The following is a 20,113-nucleotide window of genomic DNA, read 5'->3' as shown; positions in this document are numbered from 1 at the left end:
ATGGGTTGCTCTAGACAACTATGAGATGTTTCCAACATTCATTCTCCCTTTCATCTGTACTTGAGTTGTGGCTCATCCCTGATCATTCAAGGGAGACTCTATTACTCAGCCTTCCTTACAGTTGGATGCAACCATGAGACAAAATTCTGGTGAATGCAATGTGAGTGAAGGTGATATTTGCAACTTCCAAGTTTGCTCTTTAAATTATTGAGAATGAAATGCCTTGGCACATATCCAGGACCCTGCTGATGCAAGAAGGTGAGAAGGAGGAAAACTGCCTGGGTCAGAGAGATGGAGGGCACTTACTGAAGATGTGAAGGCACCCTGATCAAGACCGCCTATTTCTGAGCTGTTACCTGAGAGAGAAATGATCTTCTAATATATTTGTGCTACTGTTTCCCTCCCACCCCAGTATATTTTTTATAGACTCTCAGTCTGACCCCTCACTAATTCAGCTGCCAAGCAATTAGAAATGTGAGATTAATTAGATAAAACTCCTTGAGTTGACTTTGAGGGAGATGGTGGGCATAGATTGTTCAGGAGAGTGTATGTATATGCAATGGTCCATGATCAGGATAAACCATGGTAGTTGAGGATAACTGGGTTGACTAAAGCAAAAGGTGTTCACTAAGACATTGATAAATAACCAAGTTGTCCTTCAGTAGGTGAATGGATATATAAACTGGGGTATGTCTAGACAGTGGAATATTATTCAATGCTAAAAAAAAATGAGCTATCAAGTCATGAAAAGACATGGAGGGACCTTAAATGAGCATTACAAAGTGAAAGAAATCAATGTGAAAAAGCCATACACTGTATGAATCCAACGATACAATATTCTGGAAAAGACAAAACTATAGAGACAATAAAAAGATCAGCAGTTAGTGGGGTAGGTGGGGCAGACAGAACACAAAGGATTTTTAAGGCAGAGAAAATACTGTGTATGATACTATAATGATGATAGATATCACTATACATTTGTCCAATGCACATAAAGTACAAAAACAGGGGTGAATACTAATGTGGACTACAGACTTCAGGTGTTTATGATGTGTCAGTGTAGTATCATCAGTTATAACAATTGTACCATTCTGATGGGGGAGAGAGGGGTGTTGATAAGAAGGGGGAAGAAGGCTTGCATGAATAGGGGCAGAAGGTAGCTGGGAAATTTCCTTACTTTCCCGTCAATTTTCCTGTGAACATAAAACTTCTATAAAAGAATAAAGTCCTGAAAATTTCCAATGTTCACTTAAATTGGGTGATTTTATAAGTAAAGAACACCTCAATAAAGCTGTTTTAAAAAAGAAACAGAACAAACAAACAAAAAAGGTGAATAATAAGGTTCAAATGATTGAAGAATAAAGGTCATTAAGCATTTCAGACAGTCCGGGAGGTTATGTGCTCAACCTTCCTTCTCTACCATGAAAATATGCTGCAAAATCTGGAATAAGTAGCCATGCAACAGCTTCTGATACAAGAAAGCCACTACCTCACACAGCATCATCCCTATTTACATGGATAAAACATTAGAAAACTCTTCCTGAGGTGTATCTGAAATCCACTTATCCTTAGTTTCCAATCAATGATTCAAGTTTTCTCCTTGCAAGTAAATTTAATCCTGGTACTATGTAACACACCTTGAAGTCATAGTTTGTCGTGTCTCCTTTAGCCTCTCTATTTTCAAATACACTTCCTCAGGGTTTTTAACTTGTCCCTTACCCGCCATGACTTCTAGGCCCACTGCCATCTGGATCGGAGTGTAATGTGTCTCCTCTAGTGTGCTCATGCTCTTTAAATGTGTCTGGAACGGAATGTACCACCCTAGGTATGCTCTGATGCGGACATTCACTGTCCTTGTTCTGGGCAATGCACATCTCGTAATAAAGCAGAGGATCAAATTAGCTTCTTGGTTTTTGTTTTGTTTTCCTGGTAGCCCTGCTTTATTAATGAGTTAAAAAACTCATTTAATGAGTTAAAAAACTCATTACTTTTACGTCTTGTCTGAGATGGCACGGGCATGGGGGAACCTAAAAGCAGGGAAACAGAAAATAACATTTTTATAATAATCTAATGCATGAGGTAAAGAGGAAGGAAGAGATACAAGAAACTGTTCAGGGAAAAAGAATCAGTTGGCGTAGTTATGAATTGGATGTGAATATTTGAAAAAGAAAAGTCACTGAAATAACTATGAGTTTAAAACAGAAGATATTTAGGGAGGAGGTATGAGGAAGAGGTGAAGACTCAATTCTGTTGAAACGTTCGCAGCTAGTTCCTGCTTTACTTGACGGGGAGAGGAGAGAAATAAACTACTTTGGAAATAGATCATGATCAGATGCAAAATGGGACAGGGAGAGGAGAATGCTTGTTCTTATGTACTGTTCAGAACCGTGATGGGAGCAGAACAGATGGTTGGGTGGTTAAGATAAGCACTTAAAGTGAGGCTGTTCTTATCCTAAGCTTATTTCAAACACCCAATTTTCTTGAATCTGCAATATGACATTGGAAATATCACAATCAGGAAGTTTTCAAATGTGATTTCTGGCACTTCCTGAGGCAGTTGTATTCCCCCGAAGACTTTTAATTAAGACTCGGGAGATTAATCCTCACTGCTGGTGGCTGTTGGGGTATGAGCTCACACCTTCACCAAACAGATAAATTCCTGCAGGTAATTGAGCCAAAACACTTTACTATCAAGTCCTAAGGATTTATGGTTGTTTTGCCACCAAGCCTGTAGAGCTCAACAAATTATGCTTGAAAAAGTAAGATCTAACCCTCACAAAGTAAAGAAACTTGAAAAAAGCATTTATGTTTCAGAAGACTGCCTGGCAGCATAGAATAATATGTATCTGGCCTCAAATTCCAGCCCTTCTAACAATGGGTAACTTTGGGCAAGTTCTTTAAATCTTCTGAGCTCCTGTTTTACGATTTGTTCATAAACACAACATTCTTCATTCATTACTTCCAAATTCATTGTCTACTATCTTCTGCATAGATATTAAGACACAGTGTCTGCTCTAAGGAGTTTACATTCTAGTGGGAAGAAGCCATTGATTATAGTTTTCTATTCTCTTATTTCAAAAGAGCTGCCATGTGCCAAGTACTGGGCTAAACAACCTATATAATAAAAGGTTAATATGAAAATCAACCAAACAGAAGAACAACTGGTCGCTATGATGGGCACTGATCACCAGGGGGCAGATGCTCAATGCAGGGGCTGCCCCCTGGTGGTCAGTGCGCTCCCACAGGGGGAGCGCCGCTCAGCCAGAAGCCCGACTCACAGCTGGTGAGCACAGCGGTGGCAGTAGCTTCTCCCGCCTGCGCAGCAGCGCTAAGGATTTCGGACTGCTGGCTTAGGTCCAGGGGGCAGGAGGAGCAGGCCTAAGCCATCAGTCAGATATCCCCCAAGGGCTCCCAGACTGTAAAAGGGCACAGGGCTGAAGGATGCCCCCCCCCCCGCCCCAGTGCACAAATTTCATGCACAGGGCCTCTAGTTTTACATAATATTTGCTTATTTATTTCACATAACAGCTTTATGAAGATAATATCTTCAATTACAAATGAGAAAACATGATTAAAAAGTTTAAATAATTTGTTTAGGTTACTGTTTGAAATCAGGTAATTTCTAATTCTGTGCTTTTGTATACAGCCTCTGCAACACACTGCTTACATCTGCCTATGTGCTGGGTGGGGGTTTGGAGGGGACTTTGAGAACCATGGGGGGGGGCTCCCTTCCCAGGCCATAGGACAGGGACTAGTAACATTTAGTTCATAGGGTTTATTCCCAGAGAGGTTCAGGTAAAAAGGACAGCACATTTGAAAATAGTGCAAAGCATGTCTAGTCTGAAACTCTTCCAGCATTTGAAGATGCTACTGAGCAATCTGATAATGTATGTGGGGCATGTGGATCGCATGGTCTAGGTACTCAGGAGTGGGAGGTACATGTGGGGAATTGGGGAGCTAAGGAAGAAGAGGAATGGGAACCCTTCCTTCCATGTAGTCACCTTCCAAGAGCAGTAGAGCCCATAGATGTTGGGAAGTCCAACTTTTCCAACATGTCATGGATTCAGGAGAAAGAAGATGCAGACCAACTATGTAATTGATCCCAGAAGGACACAACATGGATCAAATGTCAGCCTATTACCTCTGGAGTACAACAGATGATAACAGGCTTTATCTGATGAGCTGTTTTAGAAGGTACAGCAACAGTGGGGTTTTGTTGGTTATCTGTTATGAAAATACACTCACAATTGTACTGTTTAAATTAAAACTCTCCTGGCCACCACTGCATCTCCCTTCTCCCATCATCATCCCCCACTTGCCAACAGTTTTGATACATATTTGGAAAATTTGCTTCAGGTGTTTACAGCAGCAGCACGGAGGTCTCTGTACCCAGCAGTACTGCATGGATTTCACTGATAACCTCCCACCACCAGGCACCTCTCTCCTAAATGGGCTGCATCTCTCTCCCTTCCACTTTCATTTTTAAAACCATGTATTTAGTCTTCAGATTTTTAACTTTAATTTGAGTGGGTTCAAATTTCTTACCAGTAACAGTTTATGCTTCTGCCCTCTAACCCTAGTAGTAAAGGAATTACCTTTTAATAAAGTCTTGCCATTTTCCCTGTTATTTGCATATATGTGTGTGTGTATATCTCTACATTTATATGCATATACTATATGCTTTTTTTAAATCCTCAGCTGAGGATATTTTCACTGATTCTAATGAAAATAGAAGAGGGTGGAGAGGGAGAGAGAGAAACATCGATGTACAACATCTATTGGTTCCCTTCTGTTGCATCCTGACTGGGGATAGAACCCACAAATGAGGTATTTGCCCTGACCAGGAATTGAACCCACAAACTTTTGGTGCATGACATGATGCTCCAACAAACTGAGCCACCCTGCCAGACATATACTATATATTTTTATGTGTAATATATATGCACACACATATACAAATACACACACAAGATCATTCTAAAAGGAACCAAGTACCAAAGGAAGAGGGACAATGACAATAGAAGGGGCTCAGTTGGAACAGAAGCTCAATGTGGGGAAATGTGTAATAGAGAATAATTTATCAGTCATTGGAAAGAAGAGATGTAGAGACACTTCGTGCTGCCTCACAAAAAAGAAGTAGATAGTCTGAGATACTACCATCTTTGTTCTATCAGGCATTGGGATTTGCTGGGTTATGAACAGCCATTATGGCTTTTCTGGCATTAGACCTTTAAGAGTTTCAGGATTTGTATTTATCAAACTAGAACCAAGGAATGAGATAAGGGATTTGGGGGTCACTTATCCACTGCAATCAAGTAGGATGGAGAACAACTCTGACATGAGCAGGATTAGCAGCCATTCTGTGATCAAAAGAGTACTAAATGGGATTCAGGAAGCATAGTTTCAGTTTTGACCCTGAGACTAAAGAAAAGGGGAAACAAAAATACTACAAACATTTGTTTAAAATACTGAAACTACTTATTTACATATATTACTTCCTTTTATCTTAAAACAGCATGTATAAGAGTTTTGATGACCCTATTTTATAAACAAGGATATTGACATTCAGCAAGTTAATTAACTTGACCAACTTAACAAATCTGATAAACTAATGGAGGCAGGTTTGAGATCAAGAATCTCAGGATTCCAAATTACAGCCCTCTCTAGTCTCCCACCTCACCTTCTAACCAGCTAGGGAAGCCACTCAACCATTCCACATGTCTGAACCTCCTCTCATTTGCCTGTATAATGAGATAGCTAACATAGATCAGTTGTTTGCAAGTGTATGGGGTGGGGGTGGGGGCTATATGCATTTGAGAGATAGAGAGAGGCAGAACCTTCAGGATCACAATATCTTACACAGATTTTTGCTGTATGTAACAGATACCAGCAGAGCTATGCTGACTGAGGCACTGATAAAGGCCCTGCTATCTCATTCCCTCCATCCCCACTGTGACCCTGAAGAGATGCCAAGAGACACATAACTTTGCAGAGAGCAATCTGAAAACATCTGTGTAACATTTGGTGAACAACTATACAAAGTGGGGTAAAAGTAGGTTTACAGTTATTCAAAAGGGAAATATATATATTATGCAAATCGACCGGACAGCAAAACGACTGGCCGGCTATGACCACAAGGGGGCAGATGCTCAACACAGGAGCTGCCCCCAGCCCACAGGGGAACTGGGAACTCAGGTGGGTGGTGGCGGACATGGGTAGCGCCGGGGCCCCAATCACCTCACCAGTGGTCCCACACACAGAATGCAACCTGGGGCAGTGGCAGCGGGGGGCAGGGCTGGCTGCCAGCAGCCAGGGAAGATCAGCCCTGATTGTAGGCCAGGCCTAGGGACCCTCCCCGTACACAAATTTCGTGAGCCGGGCCTCTAATAATAAAATAATCAATAATAATACAAGAATAAACTTTGTGTTTCGGGTATTCACCATTGCAAACCTACTGTGCCCCACCTTGTATGTTTGTGTAGGTGGGGTACAGTAAGCACATTTGACGCTTTTTTCTTTTTTTAAAATGTTTTTATTGATTTCAGAGAGAGGCAGGAAGAGGGAGAGAGAGATAGAACCATCAATGAAGAGAGAGAAACATTGATAGGCTGCCTCAAACCTGAACGTGTGCCCTGACCAGGAATCCTATTGTGATCTCCTGGTTCATAGGTCGACATTCAACCACTGGGTCACATGAACCAGGAAGACTTCACCTTTTTCTCTTGCTCTTCCTCAAAAGTCTGATTGGTCAGTTTCACAGTGTGAAAATTCATTCAAAAGGCCAGGGGATTGTCAAGGGCGGGGGAAAATAAAAGGACACATATGTAATACCCTTTGTAATACTTTAAGCAATAAAACAATAAATAAATAAATAAATAAATAAATAAATAAATAAATAAATAAAGGCAAGAACTTTGGTGTCAGGAAAAGAAAAAGATAATGATTAAGCATCTATTATGCGCTGTGTCTGAGGAAACAGTCTCACCTCCATGGGCTTACCATCACTGGAATTGGCAGCTGCTTCTCTTTCTGGAAGAAAGATCTGTAATGATGGGGTTGTACAACTCTCCGGATTCTAGCTCTGGCTCCAACACTAAGCTGTGTGATTTGGGAACCTTGTCTCTCCCTGGATGTGGTTCCTCATTCATAAAATGAGTGTAATCTCTAAGACCTCTCCCAGCTCTCACAGTATCTGATGTTATGCCTATTTTATAACTTCAAAAATACAATTAGATACTTTTTTATATCCATAGCACTGCATCCCATGGGCTGACAGTTGCCTGCCATGGATGAAGTTACTTTTTAATAACTATTTATTTGGAGCTTGTTTTAAAATTTTTAAGTATCCCCTTTAGGGCATAAACACATTTATATATCAAGCTATTTAAATGTGAGATGGGAAAAGGATTAACCTCATTATTTTCCTTTCTGATTATGTTGGTTGGACTTTCAGTGTGGATGTGAAGTTGTGTGTCAGGAATATATTTGAGTTTTGTGCTGTGAACAGTGTCTACTGGGGCGTGGGGAAAGGAAGAAAAGATGATTTCACAGAAGCCAGGGGTGGGCTCTGTGAAGGGATTTAACATGTTCCTTACCTCTACTGCTCTTTTTTTGTCTCATCTTTTATCTTCTCACCCATTTTTGAATGGACTTTTGTGGTTTTTCCACAAAAATCCCCTATTCAAAATACATAAACTGCATAAACGGTAAAATACTCTCTTGTGTAATAGACACAATGCAGTGCATGCAAACTAAAGAAACTATTAGCCTAGATTTGTTTTTAATGTTTAACAAATAACAACTACTGGAGAGGTTGAGAGTAAAAGGTATTCATACAATTTGGTGACATTGTAAATTATACAACTTGTTGGATAAGTAATAGAAATTCCAAAAACAGAATGACATTCCTGGTAATACTAGCCTAGAAAGGACAAACATAATTGTATTCATCCCTTCACCAAATATTTATTAAATACTTACATTAGACCTGAACTGTTCAAATGGGTCAAAAAATTAATTGAAATTTATTTATAGTAATGAAAAATTAGAAACAATCTAAATGTCCAAAAATAGAATTTTCTAGTGTGGCATATAAATTCAGTCAAATATTATGAAGCCACTTAACACTGAAATATATAAGAATTGAAAGCTACTGAAAATGGTTAGCCTATCATGTTACATAAAAAAGCAAATCACAAAATGGGTTTGCGCACTAGTATCTCAGCTATGTAAAATACATGTTCATATGAACAGAGGTTTGAAAGAAACATGAAAAAGTAAAAATTAAAGTTTTATGAAAGTGGTGCTATTGTACATTATCCTCTGGAAGATTTGGTATTTAATGTAAATATTACAGCACTTTTGTTTAACATTAAGAAAAGGGCTGCATTCCCTAATGATACGGTGGGCATGTGATAGCATTTAGCTACCGAGACTGCTTCAGGTGCACGGTGATGCCAGTCCCACAATGCGGCTGCCTGAGGTCTGACCCTGCCTGCATACCAACTGCACAGATGATTGTACAACCCTTTGGAAACTGCTGATGCTTTCACAGGTCTAATTCTTTCTCCAGGGGGATATTTTAAAGTGGCTCCTTTGCTGATTTCATAAATTTTCTTTTTCAAACTTTTCCCCTCAGTCTCTTTTTAATGAACTTTCTTTAAAAAATAAAAATTCTTCCTGAAGTGTCATGCTGTAGTACTACCTGTGGGTATGATCCCCCTTGTGAGGATGTCAAATTTAATTAGATTGCACTCCCTGTTACTTAATGACTCAACGAGGCTTACGACTCCAAGATCATAACCTCCCTACCAGGCTGCCGGGTTAGCTCTTTCAAGGAACCACTATTCATATTATCCAACCATAATTATTTTAAACCATTCCCAGAAAATAATAAAAATAGTAATGCTCCCTTAATTAGACCCTTCACCCAAGGATTGCTAAGCATTTTAGTGAAGATTTCTGCACTCAGTCATTTGCATAATACATCCAAGAAACAGGTGAGCAATATAGGAAGCATACTTCTTAGGCCTGCAGTAGACCAATTCCAGCATGTCATAATTTTAAGAGTTTCATCAAAAGGTTGATGAAACCTGGGGACTCAACAGGGTTGAGTCACACATGTAGTCACCTGTTGGGAATGGCTAAAGGCATTTCCCCAAACCTGAATAGGAAACTGATTGTGGCTGCCAGACAGTTAAAGGGCATCTAAATCTACATGTTATTGCCTCCTGTTGGCCAAACACCTGAACAGCCGTAGGCTATTCCCCAAACTGACAATGCTTCTGTACCCTTTGAAACCTTACCCTTTGAAGTGTATTATCTCCACCTCGCCTTAGGACAAATTGTGTTAATAAAAGCAAGGGTATTAGAGAAGGAAGTACTCTTCAGTTCCTTTAGCTGAAGGTCCTTTGACCCCCCAATGCATTTCAAAATTACAACTTGTCTTCGGACTCTTTATTAGTCTCTGGATTTCTATGTCATTTGCGCACAGCCTTTTCCAGATTTCTGAACCCTTCTTGATGCTGGGACATGAACCCTGGCATAGGCCCTCCTTAAGAAATATATTAAAAAAACAAAAATGGTATACACTCATTCTCAGTTTCTTTCTTTTCTTCTTTTAATAACTTTTCAATTCATTCACAGATTCCAATGGAATATGACAAAAGATAGAGAATCCAGAACTAGATAACACAATAGACATTTGGTTTAAAAAAAAAAAAGGCAAACAGATAAAAAGGATATATTTTTCTGGGCTCAAAAATGTTCCTTATCACCCGAAGAGCCTGTTCAATTTCTAGCTCCTCATTAATCATTCTGGTCTAAAAAGTGCCTGTAAACATGTAACTAAGGAAGCAAAAGCCTGTCTACCTTACAGAAGTCAAAGGCACAAAAGAAAAGGCAGCCTTTGATCTGTCACTATAGACACTGTCCTCCAGCCATTCAGCTTAAAGCAACACTCGTGAGACCATGTAGCCCTGTGATAGTTCGGCTAGCCCTAGAATGACCTTCCAAGTTAGTCCCTGGCTATTTTGTTCACCATATATATACCAAGCAACTAGGACAGTAGGTCTGGCCTCTAGGAAGTGCTTAGTATTAATTCATATTTGTTAAATGACTAAATCTATAGTATTTTTGATTTATTGATCAGAAACAGATTTTCTCAGCTTATAAATTAAATACTTAGCTCAATGAATGGACTTCAATAGTAATTTGAACCAATCAGCTGTAAACGGTATGCTAGAAATCATATAGGGAAAATTTGAATATGGACTATTTAGTGGATACAATTGACTCCCAATTGAAAAATGGTGCAGCCACTATGAAAAACATTATGAAGTTTCCTCAAAATATTAAAAATAAAACTACCTTATGACTCAGCAATTCCAATTCTGGGTATTTATCTGTAGAAATCCAAAACACTAATTAAAAAAAAAAAACACCCAAATATATATATATATAATCTTAGAGGCCCAGTGCAGAGGGGATGTGTGTGTCCCTCAGACCAGCCTGCACCCTCTCCAATCTGGGACCCCCTCAAGGGATATCTTACTCCCCTTTAGCCAGGATCAGGCCTAAAGGGGCAGTCAGACATCCTTGTGACAATCCAGGACTGCTGGCTCCCAACCGCTTGCATGCCTGCCTGCCTGCCTGATTGCCCCTAACCACTTCTCCTTGCCAGCCTGATCACCCCCTAACCACTCCCCTGCCAGACTGATCAACACCTAACCGCACCCCTGCCAGCCCGATTGCCCCTAACTGCCCTCCCCTGCCAGGCTGGTCACCCCTAACTGCCCTCCCCTTCTTGCCTGGTCACCCCCAACTGCCCTCCCCTACAGACCTTGGTCCCCCCCAACTGTACTTCCCTGCAGGCCTGATCACCCATAACTGCCCTCCCCTGCTGGCCATCTTGTGGTGGCCATATTGTGTCCACATGGGGGTGGCCACCTTTGCACACATGGGGGCAGCCATCTTGTGTGTTGGAGTGATGGTCAATTTGCATACTATCGCTTTATTATACAGGATACTCCCCTATGTTCATGACAGCATTATTTGCAACAGCCAAGATATGGAAGCAAACTAAGTCCCCATCAATAGGTGAATGGATAAAGAAAATGTGGTACATATGTGCAATAGAATATTACTCAGCCATAAGAAAAGAATAAAATCTTACCATTTGCAACATGGATGGACCTAGAAGGCATTATGCTCAGTGAAATAAGTCAGACAGAGAAAGAAAAATGTCATATGATTTCACTTATATATGAATTGACCAGTAAACAATTGATGCGTTTTTCTAATTCTCCTCCCAAACTTCATAAGCTGCTCTGAGGAACGAAAACCACAAATCTCCACACACCCTTATCGCACTCTCCTGAATGTTAGGCACCTGGCCCAGAATCACTCATGGTTTATAATCAAGTCCCCTCCTCAGAGAAGAGCCTGTCTCCTCAGCTTCTGAAAATAGTTGTTTGTCTATCCCAGAGAGATAACACCGAAGTTTGACAAATTGCCATTTAGTTCACTTCTACTAGAAGGTGATCCCAGCATATTACATGTTCTTTTGGTACTCCTTGGTTCTCTCTTATCCTATTGCTGACCATTGCTGGAGGGACAGAGCAGTCCATTTACCCTGTTTTATCATCAGAAGCTGTTCTCATAACTGTTTCACAGTGATAAGATCCTCTGGCCTATAGATCTTAGCTTTTGATCACTGGGCCATCCTTTTATGGCCCACATCCTTGCAAAAGTATATGTTAGAAGGTTTAATCCCTTCCAGGGTTGTTGTTCTTTGTGTGTGTGTGTGTGTGTGTAATGTAGACATATCACAGATGGGCTTTATAAAGTACATGTCTGGCATTATTATTATAGGAAGACTAGCTCTTTTAACCTCTCCTGAAGAAGAATCTGAGAAACCAGGCCCCTCAAATTTCCCTTCTACCCTATGCCCCACACACCAGCACTGAATAGTATTTTGTAGCCCTTACTTTCTTCTCCCTCCATTCTGTAACAAATTTATATACTACCCCCCCCCGAAATATGCATTAGTGTTTTTTCCTAATTATTTATTTCATTAGCATCAAGGAATTTAAGGTGTTCTTCTGGAGAGTGAACCTTGGGTTTGCCATTCTGCTTCAAGTTCCTCTACACCCACCCCTTCATAGTGAGGTATCTAAATAATCACAGAGTCACTTGCTTAGGAGTCATGAAATGACTGCTATATTGTGAACATTTCCCAGTATTATCTATGCCATGCTTGTCAATTATATCTATAAAGCATCTCTTGATCTTCTCTTCACATAGGTAGACCCTTCTCATCTTTCTGGTTTCAATTTAACCAGTCATCTTATCTAACCACCCAATCTAAGGAATACCTCCCATGCATGTTTTCATCATAGCATTAGTCAGAATATGTATTTATATAATATTTATGGGTTAAAACCTCACTTATTTTACCTGATTCCATACACCAGGCACATATCAAATGGTTAATAAATATTAGTTAAGTGTTGTAGTATAACATGCATTCAAAGTCCAGGTTTACCCTGCTTAACTGACTTTATTTATTTATTTATTTATTTATTTATTTCCAAACTATTTTCCTCTTAAAATAGAATTATCCCTTCTGTTCTTCTCTATTTTTGCTTCATCTTTCCTATCTTTCTTATATCTCTTATTATTATCTTGCCCCTTCTTTCCTCTTTTCTTCTCTGTTCTCTGTAACCCTTTTTATGAAGTTTATGGATGACACCTCACATATAAACAACAGAAATGATAGTTGGTTCACATTTTAAAAGATTATAACTTTCAATCATATGATTTTGCTTAGCCTGGCAACAGCTGTGATTTTAAGTCTTACCAAAATTCAGTCATGCTGGTATTGGTTCAAAGGAGAATAATGATAAAGCATTCAACATTCTACTAATTCATATTAATCACATAGCTATCTAAACACATTGATACATATTTGTACATAAAAAGTACAATCTTGGAAAAAAGTAATGTAAGCCAGGCCATAGAGACAAAATATGAGATGTGTGAATTAGTAGAGCCTGCCTTCAAATGGAAGAGAACATCATTCCTGTCTGTTTCTACAAATTTAATGTTGTTTTTCAAATCCTCCTTATTGTATGCAGGCTCCAGTCTTTCCAACACTCATCTAAACTCTTGAAGAGGTGGCGCAGTATTATAGAAAATATCCTTTCATAGAACCTCCTGTGATAGTATTGATGAGAAATCAATATTCCCAAGGCTAAGTGATATATTAACTATCATTTAATTTAGATGTTTTTTTTTTAAATTGATTTCAGAGAGAGGAAGAGAGAGATAGAAACATTGGTGATGAGAGAGAACTGTTGATGAGCTTCCTCTGGCATACCCAAGCCTGAAACCTGGGTATGTGCCCTGACTGGGAATCAAACCATGACCTCCTGGTTCATGGGTTGACCCTCAATCACTGAGCCATGCCAGCTGGGCCATTAACAATTCTTAAAGTATATCAAGTGTGGAAGAGACACATTTAAATGTATAACTTCATCACTAGTACCCCTAGAATATTTACAGCTCAGACTCTTTAATTAGATAGACTTGGGTTTTAGTTCAGATTTCACTACTAATCACGTCACTTTGGTCAAAACATTGAACACTCTGAGCCTCATCTTTTTATTTGTAAAATAAAGATAATAAATTAATTATTAATACAGAAAGTACTCAATTAAATGATAGCTATTACTATTATTGTGATTTTCATCACCATTATTATGTTATTGTGGTATCAGTTGTAATTACTTTGTTCCTGTTAAATGTGAGAATAATTTGCCAAAATAAGGGAGGTCAATTTTAAGTGCTATCAATATAGAAAACATGTCAAGTAAAGCAAAGGTGGGTACAATAGGAAAACTAGCACAGATTTTCCAAAGAAGATTAGCATTAATCCATGAAGGAAGCTAGGGTCTTTAGGATAAACAGGTAGCCTATTCACTATCTCATCTAGTATTTCCTACAGGCTCTTTCAAATGATAATCTGAGGTACTGCTTGGGAAATATCAGCTCTATCACCTTGCTCTAGGGTTCAAGACATTCAGTGGGATTTAACAAGTAGTAAAATATTTGACAAATTCAAATCCAAATAACTGTCATGTTTTATTAAAAATTGAATAAATCCAGCACTTAATTTTCTCTAAATTTTTTTCCATTATGGTTTGTAAGCTTCCTCATAGAAATTTCACAATCAAAAGACACCAGAATTCCTTTTAAAAATGTTTTCTTGGGGGGATTATAGTCTTTTTCTACCAAATGAAAATATTGAGAGAAAAAATGAACAGAAACATTTGTCTTTCACATTCTCAAGATTTTACACAATTCATTTACTTATTTAAGAAAAACCAAAGGAAATCTAGAAGTTATAATATATCCTCAGAGTATTTATAAATGAAATCTAAATTCAAATCAATGTTAATACCAAAGAGCTAAAATTAACTGGAAATTCCTGCTTATTTAAAATTTTGAATAAACTATACAAAAAGATAATGAGACAAACATGTGCATTTATAGAATTGCATGTCAGTCATGCCAGATCCCTGTGAGGGAATTCCCAACACGACCTCATTCGTCTGTGAGGACACAGAGTAATTCTTGTTTAGACATACACGTTCATTTACTTGTCCATCCTGGTCAGCCCTTCACTGCTTGATGGTTTCCTTCCACTATGAATGTGCATGTCCAGTTGTCTGCTTCCTCATCCACCAGCCATTGGAGGAGGACTGGGGCCACGCAGATGATTAATTCGACCCATTCTTTTGGGAGGGTTTCCTGGGGGCCCTCTTCCATCATCATATCTGGAATCAGATGAGTTTCCGTAGCCTCTTCCCTTTTTCATATCTTTCTGAAGCAGAGTTTTGAAAAACAAAACCACGAACTCAGCTATTCCCCAGAAGAAATCTGTTATCAAAGATAATCTCCATGGGGACTGACTCCTGCTGTCCAACACTTGTCTGTTTTCGATGTAGACCATCTTGATCCTCGTTCCCCTCCTCCCAGGCAAATTGAAAGTATTAATATAGTTTAATAAGTCAATATTTTTAGGTTACCTAATTGACTACTCATCTTTGTATAATTAAAACTCCGAATTTGTAGAAAATTAAAAGGCTATGTATTTAGTACTGTTGGTGCCCTTTTTCAGCTTCTGAAAGTGTTCATTGTTAATTTGTTCTAATTTATAAATAAATCACATTGTATTTTAAAAAATAAATAATAAAATTTTGATAGGCTAGAGATAAATTTGCTAGTTGGATAGCACTGAATTGCACTCCTAGATACCAATAATTACAGGCAATTTCCAATATACAAAGGAAACATTCCAAAATTCCATTTATAATTCAGTCATTTGGAACTGACAACACACTTTCTCCATAGAAAGTCTTTCATAATTTGTGGTTAAGTTCATACATAAGGCCACAAATTCTACTTCTACATAAAATCATTATGAAACATTTTATATCTATAGAAGGAAATTAATTTTTACTCTTTCAATAATAAAATTATAAATGGAAATAAAATGTATTATTTTATATTTATTTGAAATTTTATGAATTGGGTAAAAGGATGGCAAAACTCAAAAGAGAAGAGAGGTTATGTCTCTAGTAGTTTCTGAAGAAGGTATAAGGGGATCTATAAGGCCTTCAGTAGTTATTAGGCCTGATTCTCTTTTTCCCTAAATAATTTCAGATCTTACAGGTGGTACAGGTAGGTTTTCAATGATCAGTTATTGACTAAAAAAATATAAAGGAGAGATAAAAAGGAGGTTACTGAATTACAAGGAAATGGAGTTATAAGAGGAAGGAAGGTTTTTAATAAGCATGTAGAAATGTCTAGAAACGTAGGAGATCATCTGGGAGGAAATTATTGAACTGTATGCAGATAATGATAGAGGTGTAGGATTGTTTATAATCCTTTGGCAGCAGGTTAAGAAAATGTTGGGGCAGAAATAGGGGCGTACTTGTTCTATGAGCCATCTACAGAGTGGTAGGGATATTTCTTTCTAACATTTTGTTTGGCAAATGAGAATGCCCATAAGTTGCGAAAGGGTAAACACTTGGAAGGCTCTGTTGTGGTGTACCTATTGAGACTTTCAAGCTTGTGGATAGAAAGAACACTTTTGTTTGTCTTTAGCAGTTTAATATGCAAATGTTGGCCAGTGCTGTTCAGCCACGTACTAGGCATTGGGTTTTGGCATTTTAGCACATTATGAGAATGTTTCTTAATTTGTAGCAAAAAGTAAATGGGTGATATAAAAAGGGCATTTGAGATTATATCCATCCATACTGTAGTGTTATGCCATTGTGGTTATTTTCATTTATTTCAAAATGTGTTTGATTTTTAGGTTCCCATTTGACAGTAGACCCAGCAAAAAGTCCAGAGAGACACCATGAATAACGTGTTCTTGTAATAAAATAGCATTTCCCCTAGTCCATAGGCTCTGTCACTTTCAATTAAACAGTGGCTCAATCAGCATGAAGACAGCCTTCGGATTTTTGCCATTGAAAGGTCTCTCCTTTGTGACTAAGCCTTTTCCAGCTGTTGAGAAGTTCACCAATTGCTGCCTCAGCTCCTTGGAACCCACTCAGCTTGCAGGCGCCAATGCATTTACTGTACTGGTAATTAATGCTGTTAGCTTTGTAATTAAAAAGAAAAACTTTTTGCCTTTATGCTCAGAATGATAATGCTGCAAGTAAAAATTAATTAAAATGAGATGAATTGCCTTCAGTTAAACAAAATGAAAGGAGAAAGGGAGGGTTGAGAGGAGGAGGAAACTGACTAAAAGTTTGTAGCCTTATTAGTGAAGCAAACCAAGGGGGTTGGGCTTTAAATTTTCTCCTGATCCTTTTTCTTTTGTGTCACAGTCTGAACTAATGGAGCCAAAAACTATCAGTTGGTGAGGAAACACAAAAATGTTTCACGTTTCTTCCATTTAGCTATGGGTCGCCATGAGGACTACAAACGTGAACGCCCATGTTTGTTTAAGCCCCCCTTTCAAATTCCTCCTATTGGCCTGTTTGAAGTAATGAGCTGTGAAATTGGCCCTTATGTAATTATTAATTAGATCTGAGGCCTGATTTTTTTTTAACACTTGATGCAGTAAAAAAGTCTGATTCTTTTTATGGGACAAAGTCCTGACAAATTCAATCACTGATCATAACAGTGTTTGAGTGAGAAAATCTGACTTCTCCCCGCCCCAAAGCACAAACCTGGTGAGAGCCAAGTTCTTCATCTTCCACTCATTTTTCTAAATTCAGCCTCCGATTTCTATCAGAGGGTCACAGATTCTTCTGGGCTTTTTTTTCCATTTTAATTTTTTTCCAATTGCACTTGACATTCAGTATTATATTAGTTTCAGGTGTACAACATAGTAGTCAGACATGTATATAAGCGACAAAGGGATCCCCCGTAAGTCTAGGGCACAGCTTCTTTTTCATTAGTGTCATGCAACAGTGCCCTACACTTCATGAAGGAATAGCAATCAATTAATCAATAAACATGTGCTTAATGAAATCCAAGTGTGAACCTTAGGATTATGTCAAGGGCTTCAAGGGCTATAAACACAGTGAAAAACCCTTGATGTCAAAGAATTAATACATTCACTAGGAGAAAGAAAGCTAAGTTATACAAAGCAGTTATAAGTGGACAATTGAAGGCTAATGGCTCTGACGCTCCGAGTGAAATGAGAGTCTATGTAAAGGGAAGGCACACTGAGATGGAAGTGAGTAAGGACTTCATGGAGAGAATGAATCAAAAGAAAGGAGCAGAAAAAAGGACACAGTTGATGAAAGGATTTTCAACACAGCTCAGAACATATAATTTTCATCATCTTGGTCATCATCCAAGAGTGGGGGGAAAATTCAGCAGGTAAGTAATTGTGGAATTTATCTAGCACTCTAGGAGGCTTCTTTTATACTCTAACAGTGTCACACCTTGGACATTCTACCCCTTAAGGCCTTGAATCTGTGAGATACCTTTGCTACATTTTCAGCCAGAAACATATCCCCACAGTTTATAGATGGGGATCATCATATGGTTCATCTCTCAAAGTTAAGACCCTGGTCATGGTGTGTGAACTAAGCACATTTAGAGAAGCGCACATTGAACCAACAGTTCTCCACATGGGTTTTGAAATTAGTACAAGAGGAGATGCTGGGGAGCCATCAAATGATGTCCTGGAAATTCTAAATATAGTCCTCCAAATTCCACAGTCATCCATGTTTCGCTCCACTTCGCTAGCATTGCCAGGTAACAGCTTTTCAAGAAAACGGTAGTAAATGCAACCATATGACTTCTCTAATGTCTGTTCTCAGACATTACGGAATGTAAAATTAGATTCCTTAGATTAAAGAACAGAGTTGATATTCTCTTAGTGAGCCATCTGTACTTGTGCAAAGGCAACTTACAAAAGTCCTTTCAACCAAAGATGTTTAGAGAAAAAGGTTCACTTGGTCCATTCAATATCTAGATGGAAAGCCTGCTGACAATCTGTGGAGCCCCACAGAAGCTTCCCAGATGCATTGTAAAGGCCTTGGCTTGGCTGCAGAGCATCTCAAGTTCCAAGGGAAGAAAATCAATCCTAGCTCCCAGTAGTTCAGCCTGAGAAAGGGGACTGTTTGAGAAGCATTTTTGCTGTTGTTGTTAAGCAACAGGGTACATTTGCTGCCTGAGGCAAGGAAGGTCCTGAATCTCAGATGAGCACAGGCCTTAAACACCAAGAAAGTAGAGCTATTAGGTTAAATGAACCTAGCTGGGCTTTGATGGATGTGAGATGGGCTTCTGAGCAGCTGCTGAACTACTCAAACTAGGGAGAAGCCTGTACCAACTAGAAGCATCCTTTTACTATAGGAGTAAGAAATTAGTAAGCAAGGGAAATTTATTTTTCCCTCCCTACTCCTTGCCTGCCTTTATGCCTGACAATGAGCTAAGTTGTGTGGCATTGACAAAGCTAAAGCGCACAGTTGATTGTTTTTCCAGTTTCCCTTCATCATTCCTTAGAATCTTGTAGAAAAGGAAACTGCCCTTTAAAATATATGGGGGCTTGCAAGAAAAAAAATGTGCAGCCACATTTTAATTAAGAAATGATAGACTAGATTATATGATGACACAAGAAAAAATGGACCTTGAACTAATGAAGCAGTATGAAGAAAATGGGCCAGAGTAGAAATGATACTAAATTACTACTAGTTTAAGGTGAGTTATTGATATTCTGTGACCTCTATGAATTCCACTTCGCAGTTCAATTTGTAATGGTCACATGGTTTATTTGAGTCTCCCCTCCTAGTTCCAGAAGGCATAGCAACACGCTCTGTGAACAGCAGAGAATTCTCCTGCTGACTGGTTCGTAGACTCTCCACTTGAAGTGCTGAACTTACAATCTGGTTCGAGCAAAGAACTGCTGACTGGCAGCTGGCATGTGCACAACTATTGGCTCCAATACTTTAAGGCTTGGCTGTTAGAAACAAATACAGTGAGATCACGGATCTTGGAGTTGGCTGCACAGGACACAGACTATCTCTGTGCACACTCTTTCTGTGATAGTTCAGTTTTCTTCTGTTTTGCTTGATGGATAGGGGCTTTTCTTAGTCTTTTATGGTCTAATCATAGATCCCATGGATTGGAGAATAAATAAACTCCTACTTATTATAAGACCTTTTTCCATCACGTTCAATTTTTCATTTTAACTTCTTTTGGGATAAGAATATTAGGAGAAATAAGAAAGAATGAAAGGGCATACACAGAGAACAATTTGAGATGACCAAATCCTGCCTGATGATGAAAAGGTGAAATTTAGCAAAAGACATACATGGTGGTGCTAGCCAGTTTGGCTCAATGGACAGAGCATGGGCCTGTGGACCAAAGGGCCTTGGGTTTGATTCTGGTCAAGGGCACATACCTCGGCTCCTCCCCCACCCGGGCCCTGGTCAGATCACATGCAGGAGGCAGCCAATCAATGTGTTTCTCTCAAATTGATATTTCCCTCTGTCTTTTCCTCTCTCTTTCACTCTCTCTAAAAATCAATGGAAAAATAACCTCAGGTGAGGATAAAAAAAAAAAAAAAAGGCCATACATGGTG

The 20,113-nt window shown here is 38.9% G+C and overlaps 2 protein-coding genes across 3 annotated transcripts in view; both read right to left on the bottom strand.

Moving 5' to 3' along the window:
• Nucleotides 1-20,113, bottom strand: part of LSAMP (limbic system associated membrane protein) — a 651,671-nt gene that overhangs the window by 421,747 nt on the left and 209,811 nt on the right. The gene's annotated exons all lie outside the window — the stretch shown is intronic.
• On the bottom strand, nucleotides 14,496-15,059 carry LOC132230394 (selenoprotein K-like). Its single transcript, XM_059687780.1, has one exon. The coding sequence runs from the start codon at nucleotides 15,011-15,013 to the stop codon at nucleotides 14,738-14,740; it is 276 nt and encodes a 91-aa protein (XP_059543763.1). The 5' UTR covers nucleotides 15,014-15,059; the 3' UTR covers nucleotides 14,496-14,737.

Source organism: Myotis daubentonii, chromosome 3 (assembly GCF_963259705.1).
Source record: "Myotis daubentonii chromosome 3, mMyoDau2.1, whole genome shotgun sequence".
Lineage (NCBI taxonomy): Eukaryota > Metazoa > Chordata > Mammalia > Chiroptera > Vespertilionidae > Myotis > Myotis daubentonii.
The sequence above is the reverse complement of the archived record's forward strand: the minus strand, read 5'-3'. Positions and strand labels throughout refer to the sequence as shown.

What these genes read in the sequence shown, in the direction of transcription:
- LOC132230394 (XM_059687780.1), bottom strand. Translation starts at nt 15,013, where the DNA reads ATGGTCTACATCGAAAACAGACAAGTGTTGGACAGCAGGAGTCAGTCC.